At 47.8% G+C, this 21,437-nt stretch overlaps 1 protein-coding gene across 11 annotated transcripts in view; it reads right to left on the bottom strand.

The window, feature by feature from the left end:
• Positions 1 to 21,437, bottom strand: part of LOC146186354 (uncharacterized) — a 196,636-nt gene that overhangs the window by 60,488 nt on the left and 114,711 nt on the right. For all 11 annotated transcript variants that reach the window (XM_084607123.1, XM_084607122.1, XM_084607130.1 and 8 more), the window contains 6 exons: positions 21,023 to 21,266; positions 19,214 to 19,549; positions 14,910 to 17,078; positions 13,517 to 13,578; positions 9,633 to 9,821; positions 5,171 to 5,503 (listed from right to left, as the gene is read on the bottom strand). In XM_084607123.1, the coding sequence (XP_084463249.1) occupies positions 5,171 to 5,503; positions 9,633 to 9,821; positions 13,517 to 13,578; positions 14,910 to 17,078; positions 19,214 to 19,549; positions 21,023 to 21,266 (3,333 nt within the window). The remainder of the gene's footprint in view (positions 1 to 5,170; positions 5,504 to 9,632; positions 9,822 to 13,516; positions 13,579 to 14,909; positions 17,079 to 19,213; positions 19,550 to 21,022; positions 21,267 to 21,437) is intronic.

The following is a 21,437-nucleotide window of genomic DNA, read 5'->3' as shown; positions in this document are numbered from 1 at the left end:
CTCATGTTTGTGATCTTTTCTTCGTTGTTTTGGCTTAACCCGGTTATGACTATTATCAGTTATAACAATGGTATTTTCATGGCACTTCATTTAATTGTTGTAAGTGGGTTTGACTGTATATATTTATGTGTATATCCTTAAAGTTTGGTATACTGGTCATAAGAAAAAACAACAGCGAGAAAATAAAAAGTGAAGACAGCATGAGATGTGTGACTATTACTTGGTAAAGCCTGGAATATTGCGCAGCTCCAAATGATTGGCGTCTGAAAAATTGGTCGACTAATATACCTGGTTTATACAAACTATTAACAATTATTATACACACAGACAAAAGTAGAGCACAACATGTCGGGAAAAATATACGAAAGCACCCTTCAGTTTCTTCTTTGCCACTTGTGTGAACGGCTCATATTTGACCACCGCAAGGCTTGAAGCAGATACAAAATACTGCAAGTCAGCTTTGCCTCGCAGCACCACAACTGATTGTGAAGAAGACACCCGATCACCCGCTTAAAACAATGACAACATGAAAGCGCGTAGTATTTTCTATCCATCCAAAATGTGCATCATACATAATATATACCACATTTACTCACATACAACCCACCCCTGCATATAACCCACACTCCTAACCTTGAACAAAAATAGAAAAAGGAAAAAGGACTTTGCGTATAACCCGCAAGCTTATGTGAAAAAAAAAAAAAAGAAAAAAAAAGAGCACTAGAAAGATAGAACTGCACATTAGGTGATCATTTAGTATTCAGAACATATATTCAAACGACCGCCACAATGTCACTGGTTAGCCGATTCTTAATCGTCGCCACTCTCACTGCTGCCATCCGAGGGTTCATCAGCACTCTCAAAGACGTAGTCATCCTCAGAATCATCCAAGCACTGATAGCATATTTTTTGAAGCTCTTATGCTTGGTATCGCTTTCCACGCGTCCACGATCGGCTGGTAGAGCAGTGGAATATCGGATCTTCGCACGCGTTCCGTCGATATGAGGGCGTAAAGGCCATCGGCCATCCATTGGGCATATGAACGGCTTGTTTAGACACACGTCGAGTGGCTGTAGTATGGACGTCATGCCTCCAGGTATCACAACGAGGTCGGTGCCGGTCTCTGCGAGGCGAGCCTTCACCGCATCAGTGCAGTGGCCTCGGAAGGAATTCAGCACGAGCATCGATCAGCGTGCCAGCAAGGCACCTGGTCTTCGTTCCCAGATTACTCGGATCCAGTCACCGACTAGGCCAGTGTTCATCCAGAAATTTTATTTCGCAAGCACAGCGATTCCCAAGGCAGTGGTGTTCTATGTAGCGGCTTGCGCTTCAAAATACAGTCGAAACCCGCGATAGCGAAATCCCAAGAATACGAAATTCTCGCCGCAACGAAATATTTCTGAGATCCTGGCAAATGCCCATAGGGGCCAATGTATTTCGTATCTCTCGGTAACGAAACATTTTTGTACCGCAATCCCACGACAACGAAATTTGCTGCAGCGTCGGTCCGCATACTGTCTCCCATATTATGAATAACAGCGTCAAAAAAGCACTCAAATTGAGCAAACTGCAATAGCGCACTTGCGTGGCTACAGCGAGAGCATTGGCACCTGGCAACCTTGCAGCCGGAACAACTTTAAAAACTTTAGCCACCTTGAGCCGGTGCTAGCCACCATACCGGCGCAGCGCGTGTCCTCTGTGATCGGTTCCGCGTGGTTGTTTATCTCGGAGGCTATGTTCAGGGAAGGCAGCCTCGCAGCGACACCATCAGGGGGCGACACTAGATCATCAGCGCTGCACTTTTAGGCCTGCGAACGGAGCACATGTGTTCGTTGTGTGTGGTGGCGGTGTGTATGAGCAGCAGTCCGCACGTTTGCGTTTGAGATGTCTCCGCCAGCCAAAAAACGAAGATTTTTGTCTCTGCAAGAGAAGGCTGCCATCATTGCTCAAGCAGAAAAAGGCAGGAAAAAAATGGATATCGCCGACGAGTACGGGATTGCGTGCAGCTCACTGTCGACAATTTTGAAAAGCAAGGCAGCCATTCTCGGTGCGCTTGAGAATGGTGCTCGAGCACAGCATAAAACAGTGATGGCTGCGGTGTTCCCGGACGTTGATAAGGCGGTGTTTGCCTGGTTCTGTGAACAGCGCACAAACAAAGTGCCTCTGTCTGGCAAACTGCTGCAAACCCGAACCCGAGGAATGTGTTGGACGCCTTTGACACGATCCGGTAGTTCTTAGGCGCACACGACAACGACGTGGCAATGGATCACTTCTTGCAGTGTGAGAATAGAACCATGAAGTTGCTGCAAGGCAAGGCTCGGCAAACTAAGCTGACTGACTTTTGGCAATAAATTTTCTTTTTGCGGGCTGTTTTCTATCTTTTCTGTCTCATTTTCGCGGCAACGAAATTCTCGCGAAAGCGAATTTTTTTGCTGTCCCCGGCGATTTCGTTATTGCGGGTTTCGACTGTACTACATACGGGCGCAGTTTCATCCCGTCAGCCAAAGCACATAAAATCACTCTGCAGTGCGTCTTGGCATTTCCGCCGGTCGTCAGCACACTGACTGATTTGGAACCCTGTTTTTTTTTTTGCTGTAGTCATGTCCATCAGCATCTCAAAGTACACTGTGGTCCGATCGGCATTTCCTACCTGAGACAGCAAAGCTGAACTGCTGAAGTCCGATGACATAATGTTGAAAGCTCAACGATTTTTCCTCGTAAGCAATGTTCACCATCCAAAAAACAGCGCGAACAAACGGGGACGAAAGGAAGAAACCACGCCCGCTTAACTACAATGTTCACCGTTGCATCGAAAATCTATATCGTGTCATAGAGTGCTGAAACCATCCATAGCTTGCACGAAACTCGTGTGGGCCAGCTTCAAGGCTTCCATTTGAGACATCTCTGTTGAAACAGTGTGGCCATGACTACTCTGCTCCTCAATGAACTTGGCAAGCTGCGTCTTGAGGTGGGGGTGCAAACCCGTCTTCAGACCACGAAACGCTCGCCTGTCCTGGTTCGTTGTTTCAAGACACTCTTTTATCTTCCTCCAGTCGTGAATGCACAATTCGTCGATGTCATGTTGCTTTGCTGCAGTTCTGTTGACGATTTCTGAGGCAGTGGCTATAATCTTCAGCTTCTCTTTCGCTGTGAAAGACAGCCGCCGAGTCGCACTCATGGCGCCAAAACAAAGCAGGCCAACAGTGCAAACTGGGTTAACTTGGTGTTGAAACAGCACCTGACAAAAGGCCCAACAACCGCTGGCTAAACAAAGCGGGACTAATGGTGTGGAGAACAGACTACAGTCGAACCCAGTTATATCGAACCCGGATATATCGAATTTTGGTTATATCGAACTCACGAAATATCCCCTTGAAAATCCCATGTAAAAGTATAGGAAAGCCGCGTCATATATCGAACTTCGTGCCACGCACTGGAAAGTGTGCCTTTCCCAAATACGATCGCATCACCCTTGGCCGTTTGCCGCGTGACGTTTTCAAGCCACGCGTGGAAGGAATGAGAGGGGACAGTTCGGCGACGGCTAGTCTGGGCAGCGCCGCGCCCATTCCCCAAAGGCGCTCTCATCTGCAGTTGTTGTTGCCAATGAGCTGTGGATGAGACGACCGAAATGGACTGACGCGCCATCGACATGCAAGCGAAAATGCTCGCGATTTCTGCCGCCGCGGCGATGCAGAAACCTTGTTTTGAGCTGCCGCGGTGCTCGAGCGGCGAGAGGGACGCAGTTCCAACAAGTTTGGAAATTTTCGCTCTGTCGCTGCCCTTCGTCGCTAGATCGCTCAGTCGCTTGCATGTGAGCGAGCTGGTCTTAACGCATTTTATTTTTCTTTCAAATTCTCGGGTGCAAAAGTGGAGGGTGGGTTCATTATGCGAGTGGGTTGATTACGCGACAAATACGGTATCGTTTTTTCGCATTGTAAGTGCCACCACAAGCCGATTTCTGTATATCGAATTATCGATATATCGAACTATTTCGCGATCCCCTTCGAGTTCGATATATCCAGGTTCGACTGTATGCTATGGACGTGGATTTGGCTATGCCTTTTGTTGGCTCCTTACCTTGACAAGCGTCGATGAGCCCGCGCATTGCTGTGTAGCCGACCACACCCATCTTGCCCCCCCCCCTTCTCCTTCCCAAAGAAATACGCAGATAACCCGCACCCCCAATTTTTAAAGCACATTTTTCTTTTTTTGAAATTTTGATGCGGGTTATATGTGAGCAAATACGGTACACCTCGTACTGCGGCTTTTCACATACCACTTTGTCGATTATGCTAGGCAGGAAAGACTACAATGTGAAATTTCACAAGGGGCTCCCAAATCAGGATGAAAAGCAATTGCACTGATATCCTGCCTATAATATAATGTAATATATTTTTGCGCCATATGAATGAGACTTTTGATGAATTACCCTCTACGAGAGATTTGTCCCAATCAATTGCTGTAAAATGTGGGCTGTTGCATGGGTAGGGGACACGTAAATCAGGCACTACTGTCTTTTCCTGTAATATTTTTCATACTTAAGACATATTCAATTCAATGCGCGAAGGCATTTTTCCTTCCCATTCGCATTCGATTTTCATCAGAAATGTTCATTTCAAAAATATAATGTTACTGCAGAGAAGGCCTCACTTTTTAAAGTGGCTTTTTACCTAAACACACCTCCCTCTCCTCATCTTGTTCCCTCCGACTCATCATGAGCCCGACTAAAAATTTTTCCGAGATCCCTGCGGAATCTGCACTGGAGGAATCCGCAAGCCTGAGCGTTGCTGCGATGTCCACGAGATTTGTCAGTGGGATTCCACCAGTGACCGATACCGGGCCTTCCCTTTCCTGTAAACCACTTAATTGGCACTAATTAATTACCTAATTAACCCACATCAGTCATTTTGTCACTTGCACACCTTTCCTTGACGCTCTATCCTATGGTACCATTTTTTTTGCGATACGCCAGCAATTTCTTTTTTTACAGCTCCGACAAGGTCACGCCCATGAGAAACCCGCCTATGCAGCCATATAATGCTTACGCATTAATAAATAAGGACGATGCTTGGCACAAAGCGATTGCAGTGCTAACAATGGCCCCTTTGCTGCCTTGCAGAACTGCGGGCACTTGGGCTTCAAGAGGCCGGAAATGCGCAACGCTCCTCACCTGTTTCAGGCTAGACAGGAGACAGGGAGAAGGCGATGAATGCGCCTCTTGCTTGACCACCACAGCTGCCGACAGCTGTTGCGATGATGGCAACGGTGGCGGGGTGGGTGGCATTGCCGGTGGGGCCAGCACTTCTTCCTTGACGGTCACCACTTCTGGTGTTCGCGACCAACGGGGGGTGCACGCTGCCGCCGCAGTGCTGACCGACGGTGGTGGTGTCGGCGGCACCGAGTGCATGCGCAGCACCAGAGGGGGGGTGGTGGCCACGGGTGGCACTGGCTCGGTTTTTATAGTCAAGGGTTCGCAGCTAACCAGGGGTGGTGATGGTGAGAGCTGTTCAAAGAAAAAAAAGAAAGAAAAGAAATAGATGTGGGAGCTGCATCTTTCAATCACTATCCTTGCTCTAACGGCCTTAACCAACTCCACAGTTATGCAGTAGAACATCGATGATATGAATGCGACTGATATGAATTTTTAAACAAATTCTTCTACCTGGGTAGAGTGCGCAAAGAGCAGATGATCTTGATTGCCCATGAGCGATCCCCTGTTAGGCAGTCTGCACTGCGAGCAGTGAATGGCGGCACATAGCCTGCATATCGCCGAAGTTATTACAGTGAAATATCATTGATACGATCCCGTTTCGTACGTTTTCCAGCCAATTGCGCCTTTTTTTCCTTTCCCGGCTGACGCATTATAGAAGTAATGCACTCTCGTATGGCTAATACGATCGTATTTCCTCGAGGGTTTGAATAATACGATCGTGAAAACATAAAAAAAATCTCCCGTGGCTTCAATTTTTACGCCAAGACACAGAAAGAATTCTAGCAGGATTCAGGCAGCTGCAGCCAAAAGCGAAGCCTCAGAATTAGTGCCTGATAGAATTGCTGCGGCAGCATGGCAGCCTCAATGAGCAACCTGCGCAGGCTGCGTGATAATGATGATCAATTGGCCTATTTTCTGCCAGCTATCATAAGACGGAGTAACCACATTAGAATCATGTGATCAAAAAGCAGCGATTTTCTTAAGCAATGATGACGAGGTAAGTGGTGTAGGCAGGCCGTCGTTGTCGGTGCTATTTGTGTTGGTTGTTTCGTGCATTCAGATTATGTTTGTTCATACTTGCAGTTCTTCTGCTTTGGTGACACGTTGCACCATGTCTAGGAAGTGGAAAGCGTTAATGCTAAAAGAAAAACTTTGCAACCTTTCAGAAGTCGACGAACATCTACCGAAGAAACGTGTAGACCAGGTACGCGAATTTTGTTTGTCTGTCTTCACGCTGAACATGATCATCAGCAAGGAGAGGACATTCGGAAGATCATCTAAGTCTTCGGCGCCATTGTGAAACAAACAAGGAGTGTGCAGCATGGCAAAATGAAAGACATCCTCCTGGCATAGTTCAAGAAAGTAAGGATGGCAGGTGTGAACGTTGACAGCACTGTTTTTTGCGAGAAAGTAGATGAGATTGCGCTCTCTTTGGGCATCGAGGATTTCAAGGCATTGGCCGGGTGGCTCCACCATTTTAAAACACGGCATGGCCTGTCGTACAAGACCGTCTCCGGTGAAGTGAAGTCTGCTGATGAAGGTGAGGTCTCCAACCAGCTTTCGGCTCTGCTCGCGATAATTTCACAATACGAACCAAAGGACGTCTTCAATGCAGATCAAACTGAATTGTTCATCAACCTTCAGCCCAAGAAAAGTCTCAGCATGAAAACGAGACATGTCCAGGAGGCACAAAAAGCAAAGAAAGAGTGACTGTATAACATATTTACTCGCATAATGCTCGCGCTTTTTTTCGCGAAAAATTGATGCTAAGGTGGGAGTGTGATAATTATGCGGGAAAAATTTTCGAGCAAATGTTTTGGAGCGCTAAAAGCAAATTTAAATAGGTGTGAATCGGGATTCTAAAGCCAGCTATTGTAAATATAACCAAAACATTACTTTCAAGAGGAACTTTCCCTTGTTATAAAAGTACAGGGTCGCCAAAAGCACAAATCGCTAAAGCACTTTATTTCCCGCACGCAGCCTCATCGCTCCCCGCGTTTCATGGTATAATGCTCACAGCAGACCATACAGTTCTACTCTTGATTAGAGACTTGACCCGAGTTAGTGTCGACACTGCAATCGCCGTCTCCAGTAGCGTACTGTGCAGAACTCGATGCCGAAGTGCCCGCTGGCAGCGCGGTTGCTATGCTGTAGCGCGTACTCGAAAGCTTTCAGCTTAATAGCAGCTGTATAACTTGCGTACTGCCCCATCGCAATGCGGCACCAACAACACGGTAGAAGGTGGAACAAAGCAAGTAATACGGACGGAACGAAGGAACAGTGACAACGAGACACGGAGACACCTCGAAAAACGGCGATGACTACGAGCATCATGGAAGTAAAAAACAAAAACAAAACACAAACGAGCATAACTTATAATGATCTACCCTAGCACGCTTTCACCGCCTGGTAGCGCATGCACACAACGAGGCCAGCTAGGTTCAGTAACACTCCAAAGATGCTGCTTGTTACTATTAGCAGACGACTCTCGCGGTGGTAATATTGGTGGTGCAAGCATTATGCGAGTGCAAGCATTACGCAAGTAAATACGGTAGTCATGCTGCAATGCAGACGGGACTCAAAAGCTCAAGCCTACAGTCATTGGAAAGTTTTGGAAGCCGCGCTGCTTCTCCCGTAACCCGCGCCTTCCTGTCACTTACAAGACGAATAGAAAGGCATGGATGACCGGATCCTTTTTCACAGGGTTCCTCACCCATCAGGATGCCCGGAAGCGTACAAAGAACCGTAACATTATTTTTCTCTACAACTGTGCCACGCACCTTGCCGATATTTCGCGGCTGCAGAATGTGAAAGTCTCCTTGCCGCCCAACTACACCAGTTACTTGCAACACCTTGATGCAGGCGTATTAAAAAATGTTGTTTCACTTTAGTGGCTAATTAGTGCAACGCTTCTGGGCAAAAATCGACCGGAAAGACGCAACCTTCAAGGCAGACCTTCTTGACGTCATCCATTTTCAGGCTAAGTGAAGGGATCGTGTCAAATCAGAAATAATTGTCAGCTGCTTCACGAACTGTGGCTTTTTTTGTGACCCTGGCGATGCTTTGGAGAACGAAGACGATGGCACCGAAATTGACATCCCGGATTGCGGTGATCTCAATGAAGGCATATCTCCGGAAGAATTTGTATCGGCGGACGACCAACTGGCGACATGCAAATTACACAGTGTTCAAGATATCACAGCTGATGTTACCGCTGATGAGGAGAGCGATGGGAATGGTGACGACCAAGACGCGGAGACTGCAGCGGTGATTGTCAGCCGTTGTCTACTGACAGTGCACCTAACGCTTTGGACGCGTTGCTTCGGGGCTTTGTAGGGTGTGCGGAAATGAGTGATGAAACTGCTACTCACTTGTACGAGTTTCAAAAAAGCTTGCTGCAGGACATCGAAAAACAAAAAGTCCAGAGAAGTGACAGATTATTTTGAAGCGTTAATAAAAACAAATTTTGTGCCAAGTGTGTATGTATTTGCAGTCTTTTGGAGCCTGTTTGGATAATACAATTTTCAATGCCCGTGAGAACCGTACCAACGAGATTCCACAGTAGTGAGCGATGGCACGAGTTAGATAGTGACCCTTCAAGGTCTGGCCTAGTCAAACTGTACGGCACTGTTTCTACTGCAAATTAAGCGAACATGACACTAGTCCTTTTGCATTGTTCCCGGTCAGTATTGCAACTGCCAGTAGCGCGATGAGCGTCAAGACTTGTGAGCAGTAATGCGCGGTCTTAAATAAATTTTGCCAGTCGCAGAGACATTTTTCACCACACCAAGATGTTTGTATCACTGAGAATAGACCATCAAGAAAGGCTTTACATACTTTGGAAAAATAGCACCATGTCACGAGACATTTCTGCCTAGCCAAAGCGGGGCCAAAGGCCCATTTCCCAAGCATTTCACCCTAGATAAGCTATCACCAAGCCAAGACCAAGACGCGAGGTGGACGTGTCATCTAGATTCTACTGTACAATACAGACAACACCCAATCTGCAATGTTACTAAGACAGACTAGTCTCCACTTGTGTACCCTGTAAGTTTTATGGACCAGTAAATGCAGGCCACAAAGGTATGAACCGGCTCAGCTGCATATTAAGCGCACGGCAGCTTCACAGCACTAAACATGCTAATTATTTAGTGGTTCTACATTATTGCAATTAATCTGCTTTCTTTCTCACTAAATTAAAACAACGCTTTAGGTGGCCTGAAACTTGCTCACTTGGTGGCGACAAGCCAATAGCAGTCGCCCGATCCCCTCCCCCATTCTCATGGAGTGGCGCTTCGTCCAATCGAACCACTGAATTTGAGTGCAGGGAACTCGAAATACTACTTGGTCATAAAGGGGATGCCTAAGGTGACCATGACTGTAAGCAGATTGTAAACTGAGACCTATTGAACCTGCTTACCTGAGGCACCACAGGAACGACGGCCTTTGCGGGGAGCACCACCAGCTGGCCTTCGTCATGAGGCAACCGCACTGTCTGAGGCATCCCCGTCTGCCTCAGGGTGAAGTTCAGTGTGTGAGTAACCGAGGCAGGGAAGGACATGGCGCTGGTGGCGACCGGGGCAAGTGGCGGCGACGGTGTTTTCATCACCTGCCAATCAGAACAAGGTGCCCACCAAAGGCATACAGTTACGACAGCAGACGAGCATCTCTCATTGCAACGACGATCAAGTGCCATGGCTGGCAGCGTCCTGCACCTTGTTTTACTCTTTACCGAGTCGTCATCCAGCCCTTCACTGATAGTAGTAGCTCGAGAAATGAGACCCACATGTAACATACTGAAATGCGGCTGGCATGCCTATTCGCTCTAACTTTGAAAACGAAGCCTGAAAACGTAGTTTGTCACCAATGAGGATTATAATCAGCGGGTTCAGCAACTGAACCCACGACAGCCTTGAATGCGACTTGCAATGCCTAGCGCATGTTGTTTTACGCAACTCGTTATTTTCATCCAAATCCCAAATGAATGTTCGAGACACATGGCGGAGATTTCAGAAAGAAAGCAAACAAATAAAAATATGACACACTACACCAGTGTTTGCTTTTTTCCTAACGTAGAGTGAAATTAACTGCTAAGAAGAAATTTACACACATTAGGTGCGCACGTTATCTATATATACATTAGGGACGTCATGTACAGATCTTGTCAACGTGCACACAAAAGCAGGTGGGCACAATGCCGTGGTGATGAGCCCATTGTTTGCTAGTCAGAAAGCAGCGGCAGTGTTTGCCGCGCATGAACGTAATCATAGGCTTCCCTTCGTGCGAAGTTCAAACTAAGAGCAGGCTTTTTATATGTACTACATTAAAATAAATCAGCAGTTCCAATTAAGACAGCTAAATTACTAAGATCCTACTACCCACTTTTGCATGTGCTATGCTATACAAGAAACGCCTAAACAGTCCCTGTAATACCTCCCACCAATGCCAGATTTTCCACTGCCATGGCGCCATCTACCCAGTGTCATCATCCTACCTGTATTTTGAAACATAGAGCTAGATAGGGATTCGGCTCGCTGAGAAACAAGAGCAGGCCACCTCGAGATACTATCCCATGATGTACACTCCACAGAGGAAGCTTCGCTGACTTTAACGCTAAAGCTTCAAATGTACATCCGCCGCTGGGAAGCCATTATATACCGGCTTTCCAGATCAGACCTCAGCTAAAACTTGAGCAATCACTGAACCGATCCTGCAACACCATCACTAAACACCCCAACAGTGTGCACGGAGAGCCACAGAGCCCTCTGTGACGGTGCTTTCAGAACATAGAGTAAAATCTCGGTGATATGAATCCAGCTGGTACGAATTATGGGATTTACGAGTGCACTGTATACAATGTTCCGAACACTTTCTGCGGCACTATGCATGATATGAACAAGCAAAACGAGACCACAGGCCTTGAGCACTACACAGCACTACACACTACACACTGCCCGAACGCCACTGTCTCAGTGATCGCCAGCCCCGCTGTATGCTCCGCGAGCAGTTTGCAGCGGCATGTGGCACGTAAGTCGCTGCCGTACTCGCAGACGCCTGTCGCACTTTACATCCCACCTGAAGTTAGCAGTGGTGCGCTACCAGCAAATCGACGATGTCGCTATCACCAGTCGTGCTATGCACCGCGAACATTTGGCGGTGACGCTCGCGCATGGCGCGCAGATATCATCTGCTGCCGTGCTCTACGCGTCGCGATAAGTTCGCGCAGGCGCACAGCCCGCCTATTACTGACGTGTCTTGCACTGTACGTGCAGCAAGTGACGACCTGTGGCCATACGGCTGCAAGTAAATACAGTGAAAGCTCGTTAATTCAAACCTTGATAATTTGATTTTTCGGATATTCAAACTACACAACTTGGTCCGGCCAAGCTCCATAGAAATCTGAATACAAAATAGTCCATTAATTCGAACGCGGGTCGGTTCCCCTACAGATAATTCGAACTACTACGTGCCGCCGCGTCTGGGTGGCTTGGCGCACAGCTCGTGGCCAAAAAAGAAGAAAAAAAAAACCACCTCAGCGAAAGACCGGCATAGTTAGATGCTGAGCACGTCCAAAATGGGGACAGAAGATGAAACCATGTAAAGCCATGGCAGAGTGGGTAAAGCCTAATTGGCGCCATGACCAGCGTTGCGGCTGGCGGCACCGGAGCGGTTGGCGACCGTGGCGGCGGCTGCCGCTTTCTCTTCCGCGCAACTTCCGAAATTCGGCACTAAATGCTCATTAATCGAACCCTAGTAATTCGAAAACACGGATAAGCGGTCTCAGCCAACGCCCATGAAAAGTTATGGCATAAAACGGGCGCGGGAAAAACTTTTTTTTTTTTTTTTACGAGAGTTGTCCATCATCCTTCTAGCCATCAGTCGTCAACGAAAGTATGCGGTCAGCCGCGATTATGACGCCGACTTTTAGAACCGTTCCCTACAAAAGGCATTCATTATGCGATCGGGTTCGCTGTAATGCAAGTGGTTTTTGTCAGGTTTCTTCAGGCCATTAGATAATTCGAACTTTTTTCCCGGCCCCGTGAAGTTCGAATTAACGAGCTTTTACTGTATTTACAACCGAAATGAACTCATTCGTATAATGTACCCACTGTCCACCTTTTCCACTGAGAATTTGGCAGAAGAGTTAGTTGTCACTGCTTCCCTACACTTGGCCTCGTTGTTAATGCATCCACAGCCCATTTATTGGCAGCGAGCCAAGGCACTGTGGTGAAGTGATAACCCATGGTGTGTATCTTTCGATGTTATCTCCTGTAGTAGTAGGAAAGGGGAAGGGGGGGCAAGGAGGAGGCAAACTTGGAAGTGTGCCAGCGCCCTTCACTGGAGTGCTGGCGGTGGCTTCCTAGGCTCCTCTGGTTGTGCAAGCCTGGCTTTCAGCCCATTCGCTTTATCACTCCGGGCGTCCTCCACAGCCACAAAATCCTCGAAACGCATATTAGCAGCAAACACATTTCAAAGGGAACAATGGTAAAAACCGGCATCATGATCGCGGCTGACCGCATACTTTCGCCGATGATTGATGGATAGAGAGACGGACGAAAAAAGAAAATAATAAAACCTGTCAAGTCCCCCCCCCCCCCCTTGCGCAATGAATCTTCCCTGCAAATTGACGTAAATTTTTCTCAAAAAAAGTGGGCTCATTGAGAGAGTAAATACGGTAAATCTCCTCGGCCATAAACAGATCTGCGTGATAGCCTATCCGACCACAAGAAACTTGTTAAAACAAGTGCAATTTTTTTGTCTTCTTCGCGGCGCAGCCACCTTACTGCAGCTTGCTGCAGTATTGGGAATTATGCTCAAAAACACAGAAAGCGCCGCACATCCGATGCAAACGGCCCGGACTTTTCCCTATAGTATCTCCAGACACTCCTATCCCCAATGCCGCCGCATATTCACTGACGTCACAGGCTGACGCTTGTCTATACAACGACTACATATCCAAGTTCTCAGACCCCACGCCACTGTCCAGTACGTGGTGCCTACCCCAACATCACACACACACATAGTGAACCTGTCCAACAGTCGCCACACTACCTCAAGCGCTGGTGCCTACCCATCCACATACCCTGTTCTTTTGGAGAGCTGAGATTTATCTTTCTGTTAAATTCCGTCCATTACTGTGGCCACGGCTTGTTGACCATATTATGATGAGCGATATAGGCCTCCACTCAGTGGCTTGAGACGATCACCCAGACTAGGGTCAAGCAGTAAAGCTTTTCTCCCTCTGTCTTAGATATGCAGACTTTGAAGACTCAGTAGCCAAAATTTAAAGAAAAAAAATGTCACCTGAGGAGGGGTGGTCCTTTCATTGGTTAGCTTTTCAATACAGGGTTTTTCGTCAGGAATTCCTAGAAACGAAAGATGGCGAGAGTTAGACTGCAGGTGCTCTGTATTTCTGCACAAATTTCACAGCATTGAAAGATTAATGAAAACAGGAACCATTATATCCCAACTGCAGGCCCACATCTTAGTGGTCCCGAGAACAAAGAAATCGATGAACAGTTATCACACACCAATGCATTGTGCGATCCAGCGAAAGAGGTTTGTAAAGCTGAACGTGCCATCCACCAAGGCGTCCAACATTGTGCCACAGGATGGCAAGTTCAGCGCACAGAAGCGTGAATAGCGCAAATGCTAGTTCACGCCAATGGGCACACAGGGTGCTGCAGATCCGTGGGGTGGCAAACGGCACCATGCCTCTTCACTCCTTGTCTCTTCTTCTCGTTACACTGACACTAAAGAACTGCCTTCAACAGCTGTTGCTGTAAAAAGGACACAAGTACAAAAACACAGAATGCTTTTTTTTTTTTTGAGACTTTTACACACAGTTGCCGACTAATTTTTCGAATATGCACAAAAGGGTCTGGAAAAACAAGCAGTTCGAAAAACGAATTTTCACTAAAAACATCACATCATTTACCGAGCGACTTGAAAAACTGGTCAACCTGTTTCTGCGGAAAAACTGTGCAATGGTAGGATCGGTGCGGGACAATAAAGAGGCGCCGGACGCCAGCAAATCTGTTCGGGCAGAGCCTCGCTGCTCTCGTGTGACTTTACATAGTTTTTTTTTCCCTCCCACAAGCGGGGTAAAAAAAAAGATAAAAGGAAAAAGAAAAGAGAAAAGGCAGTGATGGCCTTTGGTGGATGTCTCCGCGGGAGCAGTGGAAGTCGCCTGCCACATGCATTGTTTAAAAAAAAAAGTGATGCCGTCTGGAGTTGGAACCCAAAGCTCTATTAGAGGTCGTGTTTAGTTGGGACACCCGGTGTATTGCAAATGAAGTAAAACCAACATGCTATCGCACCTGCTATCGAGAGTACAGTGGATATGCGGGATGCATGCAACGTGGGTTTGAGGTTGCAGAAAACAAAACGGCAGCAATGTTGAAGCAAATTTTCACAGCTTTTGACCTGCAATCGAGAGAAAAAGGCCAGAAATGCCCGGAATTATAGTCGCTGTTATCCCTGACTCTACGGAGCACGCAACAAACAGAGTCCGAATAATTAGGCAGGTCCGAAAAATTCGGTCAGCGACTGTAGTACTGCACCACAACAAAAACAGTGCTGATGATAGTAATTTTGAATGAGCTTCTAGGTAGGTTACCCAAAAAATATGTATAATGTGAAAACATGACATTTGGATGCACACAAGAGCACACTTAGTAGAGGTCAGTCAACTTACTGAGTATATGGTCGTCGATCTTGACATCCATCCCCATGTTTATGTGGTCAAAGAAATGCGTTTCATCAGTCAATTTCTTCGAAAGATCGTTGTCTATGGCTTCTGGGGGAAGGTTGGAGTAATTGTGATCCCCTGCAGGTGTGCCACGGTGATGAAGATCCCCACAGCCTGACAGAGATGTCATGTCCATGCCCCCTTCAGAACCACTAGGGCTGGAACCATCCTCTCTGGCCTCGCACTCTGGCGTTGGCAATGTGCCCACTGTCTCCACAACAACGGCGACATCCAGGGGCTCTTCCCGCTGCGCAATGCCATGGTCCTCAGCTCCGTCTTCTTCACCCTCTTCGCCAACCACCACGAGGGCGACGCGCGACTGTTCCACCGTGGCATCTTCATCCTCCGAAGCTGCCAGGGCTGCTGCCACGTCGGGAGAGCCATCACCTAAGCTGAGCAAGACCTCCGAAGATACGCAGCCATCAGGGCTCGTGATTGTCGAGGAAGGGTAGTCCAGCGACACAAACACGCTTGTGGCCAACTGCTCGGCTTCGTACGACGTCAAGGTGGACGAGGGTCCCACGTGAAACGTGCTGCCCCCGAACGAGCTGCTTCCACTCTCTCCCGCGCGGTGCAGCAGCGATGGCGTGGATGATGGTGTGCCCCCCTCGCCCTCGTCGCCTGATGACGAGGAGTTCTTGGGAGGACTCGCGGGTGTCGGTCCTCGACCTCCGCCGACTGTGTGCGGGCTTCCACCGGGTAAACCACCACTCCCGTTTGCGGGAGGGTTGTTGCCACCAGCACCTGGTCGCACGGCAAAGGCACGGACTGCATTGTTCCCTGGAGCGGCACCCCTAAACATCTGCGCACGAGCAAACTGGCCGTCTCCAAAGGGCCCAGCAACAGCTGACCGCGGGCCCTGCACAATTCTTCGGACAAGCATTCCCTGCTGCGGCACATACTGGCTTTGTTGAAGCATCATGTGTTGTTGCTGCTGCTGTTGTTGTTGTTGTTGCTGTTGCTGTTGCTGCTGTTGTTGTTGTTGTTGTTGCTGCTGTTGCTGCTGCTGCTGCTGCTGCTGCTGCTGCTGCTGATGCTGCTGTTGCTGCTGATGCTGCTGCTGATGCTGTTGCTGCTGCTGCTGTTGTTGCTGCTGTTGTTGCTGCTGTTGCAGGTGGTGCTGGCGCAATTGCTGCATGTACTGCATTCGAGGCTGCTGCTGGAGCTGCTGCAATTGCTGCTGTTGCATCGCAGTGGTTCGTGTGAAGCTGGCTGATGTGGTTGGCAGGCCCATCATGCCTTGACTTACACGCACCATTTGAGTACGGACCTGCATTGACGGACTGCTCCTGTCGCTACTGTCGGACGCAAATGTGTCCGTCAGTGTTATGGTCTGCCCCTGGCTTGCAAAAGCCGATGACACTGGGCTTCCAACAGGTGATGCCACTGCACCCTGATAGACTGATGTGGTCACGTACTGCGGACTTTCAGATGCCCGTGGAACTGTGTCCGTAGCACTGGACATTGGCTGGGCAGAGCCACTTATTCCAGCGAAGCTGTCTACGCTGCCACGTGATGAATTTGAATTGCTAGCCGGGCTGCCTACGGAGCCGGCTCGAAGATACTGCAGTATGCTGTCTTGTTTGGATAAAGGCGGCGTTTGGCCGCTGTTGTCCTGCGAGGTGCAGCCCCTTCCTGGTGATGGCTCACCCATCGAGGGGCGCCCTTCGTCCGTACGGGGACTCGGAGACTCTGACGGAGTTTTCGAAACACGGGACAGCAGATCAGACAGGCTTTCGACAGACCGTTCACCGTCCCCTCTTCCATCATCTTGCATGGCAGCCGGTACTGCCGGTGACCGCTGTGGCAGACTGGAAGAGCTTGACGGTGTTCCCGGTGAGAAGTGGCGTTCCATGGGGGAAGATCGTGGGTCCGGGGACTGAAGCGCAGGTTGTGAGCTGGGGCGCGACAGTGATGGCGGTGTGCGCGATGGGTCTGGACTTCCACCACTCTCCGGCTGCGCGCCGCCACCGTGGCTCGGGGAGATGGCAGGCGAAGGCGGTGGCTTTCGGAGATGGTCAGGGTACGGAGGAGGGGGCCTCATCATAGGGTGCACACCACCAGTGCGCTGCAGATATGGATGCCCGGGTGGGTGCTGGCTGACTGGATCCCCACCTGAGAGAGAACAAACACCACTGAATCTTTTACGTGCTCTCTTCCCTACTTTTCGCTGTACTTTCACTCTCTCTTACTTTCTCAACAAACCGGATTGCCTTCATTCCATGTTCATAGCCTGCTTTACTTTTTTATCCCTACGCTTTGCACTCTTTGTTTCACGGTTTCAAGGCCCTAGTGAGCCTGGTACTAAAGCCATCTAAAAACAAAAAACAAAAATGCCATATTTATTTTTCCCACACAAGAATTCAAATTTGCCTCACAATCAAATATTTCATGCATGCTGTGATGACATTGTGTGGGAGATATGTTGCTGTGGCCAAACACGCTTACTATAACTGATTTTTATTAAAAATGTATTTACTATAAGCAAAAAAAAAATGTACAGTCGCCTATGTAAAACGAATTGGGACTTCAGCTTCATTTCATAATAATACCCGCATTTACTGTAGCAAGGTTCAACTAAAACTGGGAAAAAAAAAAAAAAAAAACGCACAATGAGATGTAAACAGAACGATTGAAGGCATTTCTGAGTGTTTCTTTTATAAACTAATATAAGTACAGTTGAATCCGGTTATATCGAACCCGGATATATCGAATTTTGGTTATATCGAACTCACGAAATATCCCCTTGAAAATCCCATGTAAAAGTATAGGAAAGCTGCGTCATATATCGAACTCAATTTCACCGGTCGTTTTATATATTGAACTCTGCACCAGGCACTGGAAAATGTGCCTTCCCCAAAGACGATTGCACCAACCTTGGCCGTTTGCCGCGTGACGTTTTCAAGCCACGCGCGGAAGGAATGAGAGGGGACAGTTCGGCGACGGCTGGTCTGGGCAGCGCTGTGCCCATTCCCCAAAGGCGCGCGCATCTGCAGTTGTCATTTCCCACGCGCCAACACATGACGTTTGCAAGCCATGTGCGTGGGTGTGCCCATTCTTTTGCCGAGCTATCTCTCTCCTTCAGCACGCGCAACGCATGCGCCAAGCCAGCTCAGCCCGTTTTCAAATAGACGTCGGACGCTTTCTCCAGCGGGTGTTGCGAACCCTCTGCGTGCGGCAGCGCGGCGGCGCGGCGGCTGACGTGGCTATGGCGCCTGCGGATGTTAAGAAGCGGCAGCTCTCTCTCTCTCTCTTTTTTTTTTTTTTCCGAGAGTCATTTTTTTTTTTATTGTTGTGCTGTACGCGCGGCGTAGCGTAAGATATGGCGGCTGCGGACGTTAAGAAGTGGCAGGGTTTTCTTTTTTGCGGGGATGTTTATTTCATTTATTTTTTTAATCGTTTATCCTTGCATGCATGAATCGGCGAAAGCCCGCGGTCAGCTTCTGCGATCATGACGCCCGCCCAAGCGCGGCATGATAAATCAAACCAGGCTTGTGCAATCAAGCCATCACGGGCACTCTGCCAAGTTCGCTCCCCGCCACCGTAGAGCTATCAAAAGATAAACGCGCCCCGACGTTATCGCTGCGCAGCATCTTGGCACGCTGCTAATGAGCTGTGGATGAGACAACCGAAACGGACTGACGCGCGCTATCGACATGCAAGCGAAAATGCTCGCGATTTCTGCCGCCGCGGCGACACAGAAACCTTGTTTTGAGCTGCCGCGGTGGCTCGAGAGGCGAGAGGGATGCAGTTCCAACAAGTTTGAAAATTTTCGCTCTGTCGCTGCCGCTCGTCGCTGAGATCGCTCAGTCGCTTGCACGTGAGCGAGCTGGCCTTAACGCATATTTTTTTTTTTTTTTTTCAAACTCCCGGTAGCAAAAGTGGAGGGTGGGTTCATTATGCGAGTGGGCTGATTACACGACAAATACGGTATCGTTTTTTCGCATCGTAAGTGCCGTCACAAGCCGATTTCTGTATATCGAATTATCGATATATCGAACTATTTCGCGATCCCCTTCGAGTTCGATATATCCGGGTTCGACTGTATTTCATAAGTAGCTATTAAATTACCAGAAAGCATCTCAGGGCCATGTCTTCACCAACAACTTCTCTAGTAAAGACTGCGATATAGTCAAGATTTTTGCCGGTCTGGGCGACTTTACTACAGAGGGACACTAACAACTATTACCATGCCTCTACAGGCAAAAAGATGGTTCACTGTAGTGGGGTTGGACTGGTACAGGCCCTACCTTGGCGACTGAGGTAGCGAGGAATCGGTGGGTTGCCTGGAAATCGTGGATGGAGCATGACGTGCTGCCCTTCGAGCTGCTGGAATGGTGGCCTGGCTCCCATGTGAGACACCATGCGCATCCCATGGTTGGTGGATGGGCCCGCAGAACCATCCTCCCGTTGCTTCATCAGCATCTGTTGCTGCTGCAACTGCTGCTGTAGTTGCTGCTGTTGCTGCATCTGCTGATGGTGCTGTGCCTGTTGTTGTTGTTGCTGCTGCTGCTGAAGATGCTGTTGATGATGCTGCTGCTGCTGCTGTTGAGACTGTTGTTGCTGTGAAAAATCTTCAAGGTCCCCTGCATATAAATGGAGCAACTTTATGACCACTGAAAAAAAAAAAAAATCTAATTTTCCCCTTATTCAATTAAGCTGTAATGCCTTCTGGGTGAAACAGAATTCTAACATCGACAAGATATTTTTGCTGGTTCCTTAAGTGTCATAAACTACCATACGTATTTACTTGCATTATGAACTTATTTCCCTGGAAAAGTTGACATCACTTTGGGGGAAGTGTTCATTACATGGGAGAGAAACATTCAAAACTGTTTCAATAGATTATTCTGCATGAGTGCGTCTCTCATAGCTAGAGTCGCTTTGGGACGTTAAACCCCACAAACCAAACCAAACCTATTCTGCATGAGTCAAAGTTTCATACTGCTATGCAGATAACGCTACAATTGTAAGCGCAACCTTACCCCTTCAGCAGTTGGCCTATTTTTTCAGACCAAAATAGATGCCCATCATAAAGCGAAAATTGCTTTCAATCCATTTTTTTTTTTTTTTTTCAATCTAACCTCGATGCCAGCTATAATCATTGAATGCCCCAACCAAACAGCTCTTTGCCACCATGAAAGGTGCTATCTTGCATTTGGACAGGCTTGGTCATTTGCTCTGCATTGTTCTCCTTTTAAGCTAATGACGCACCGTTCGTTGCCTGCCTTGATATTGAGGTGGCCCGTAAACAGAGTTTTGACTTCTTTGGCACAAAGAAAGAAAAGGATAAAAATAAGGGTATGCCAAATTCAATTTTCAAAATTTTGCTTTAAAAAAAAGAAAAAAAGAAAAAGGTCAGTATTCTTGACATGGCCACAGTTTTCTGCCTACTTAGTAGGAGTTACACTCAGTCAAGGAGAAAGTAAAAAGCCGTTAAGTTGAGTGTGAGGATGTGTTGTCCCTCAGAGAAAGAGTAAAAACGTTGCTGAAGAGAATGTTGCCTGCCATCCCTTGCTAGATAGAACTGTCCTAGCACTTTCAAGAAAAGAGCTTGAATTCTTAGGATGACGGCATGTGGCATGCTTGTCATAATTTATTTGTGTCCCTCCTTCTGCCCCTCAACTGATTAAGATGCGTATATGTATATGTGTATATATATATGCTCCTGTTTCCGCAATTAACACTGTGTTGAAATAGCGCTTGTCCTGTGTTGTCCTCGTTCTCCGCTCTTCCTGCGCTATGATTTCTGCGTCTAGATGGTCATGCTAAAATAAAGCAATCATGCTTAACATTAACCCTGAAGACTGCATGTTGCTAAGTTGAAAAAAAAGAGTACCTTTCAAACAACAAAATTTGGGGGGTGGGTTCATTACGTGCACAAATGTGGTACGATCTGTCTTTACTACAGACACGCATTTTGAGCCTAAGAGTTCGTTCTGTTTTTCCTGCAAGCTCTGTGCATTTAGGAGACTAAGCAGCAAAAATAGTCGCCACAGTTTTGCCTTCAGACAGGCCAACAAATTATTAGGAAAAACAAAGCTACCAACTACAAGTACCTTCATGAAGGGGAGACTGCTGTGTCAGGAGTCCCTGCACAATGCTAGACATCATCTGCTGCTGTTGCTGATGCTGTTGCTGATGCTGTTGCTGCTGTTGCTGCTGTTGCTGATGCTGCTGCTGCTGATGCTGCTGTTGTTGCTTCTGCTGCTGTTGCTGCTTCTGCTGCTGTTGCTGAGACTGAGAGCCCTTATCCATGCCCTCTCGCAATTGGAAGCCATCTCCCAAAATGCCGGAATCATCCTGAGTCACATCAGCATGATGAGGAAACATTGAAATGATTCGAAACAGACGCATTTGATTCGCAAGCAAAAGCATAAAAAAAAAGTTACCAAACCATCACTCATGACATATGAATTCAGAAACAGTATGACCTCAAAAAGCCACTCAAATTCAACCGGAAGTTCTAACCAA

This window comes from Amblyomma maculatum, chromosome 6 (assembly GCF_055883805.1).
Source record: "Amblyomma maculatum isolate TAMU_Amacu chromosome 6, ASM5588380v1, whole genome shotgun sequence".
Taxonomy (NCBI): domain Eukaryota; kingdom Metazoa; phylum Arthropoda; class Arachnida; order Ixodida; family Ixodidae; genus Amblyomma; species Amblyomma maculatum.
This window is presented reverse-complemented; position numbering and strand designations above follow the sequence as displayed.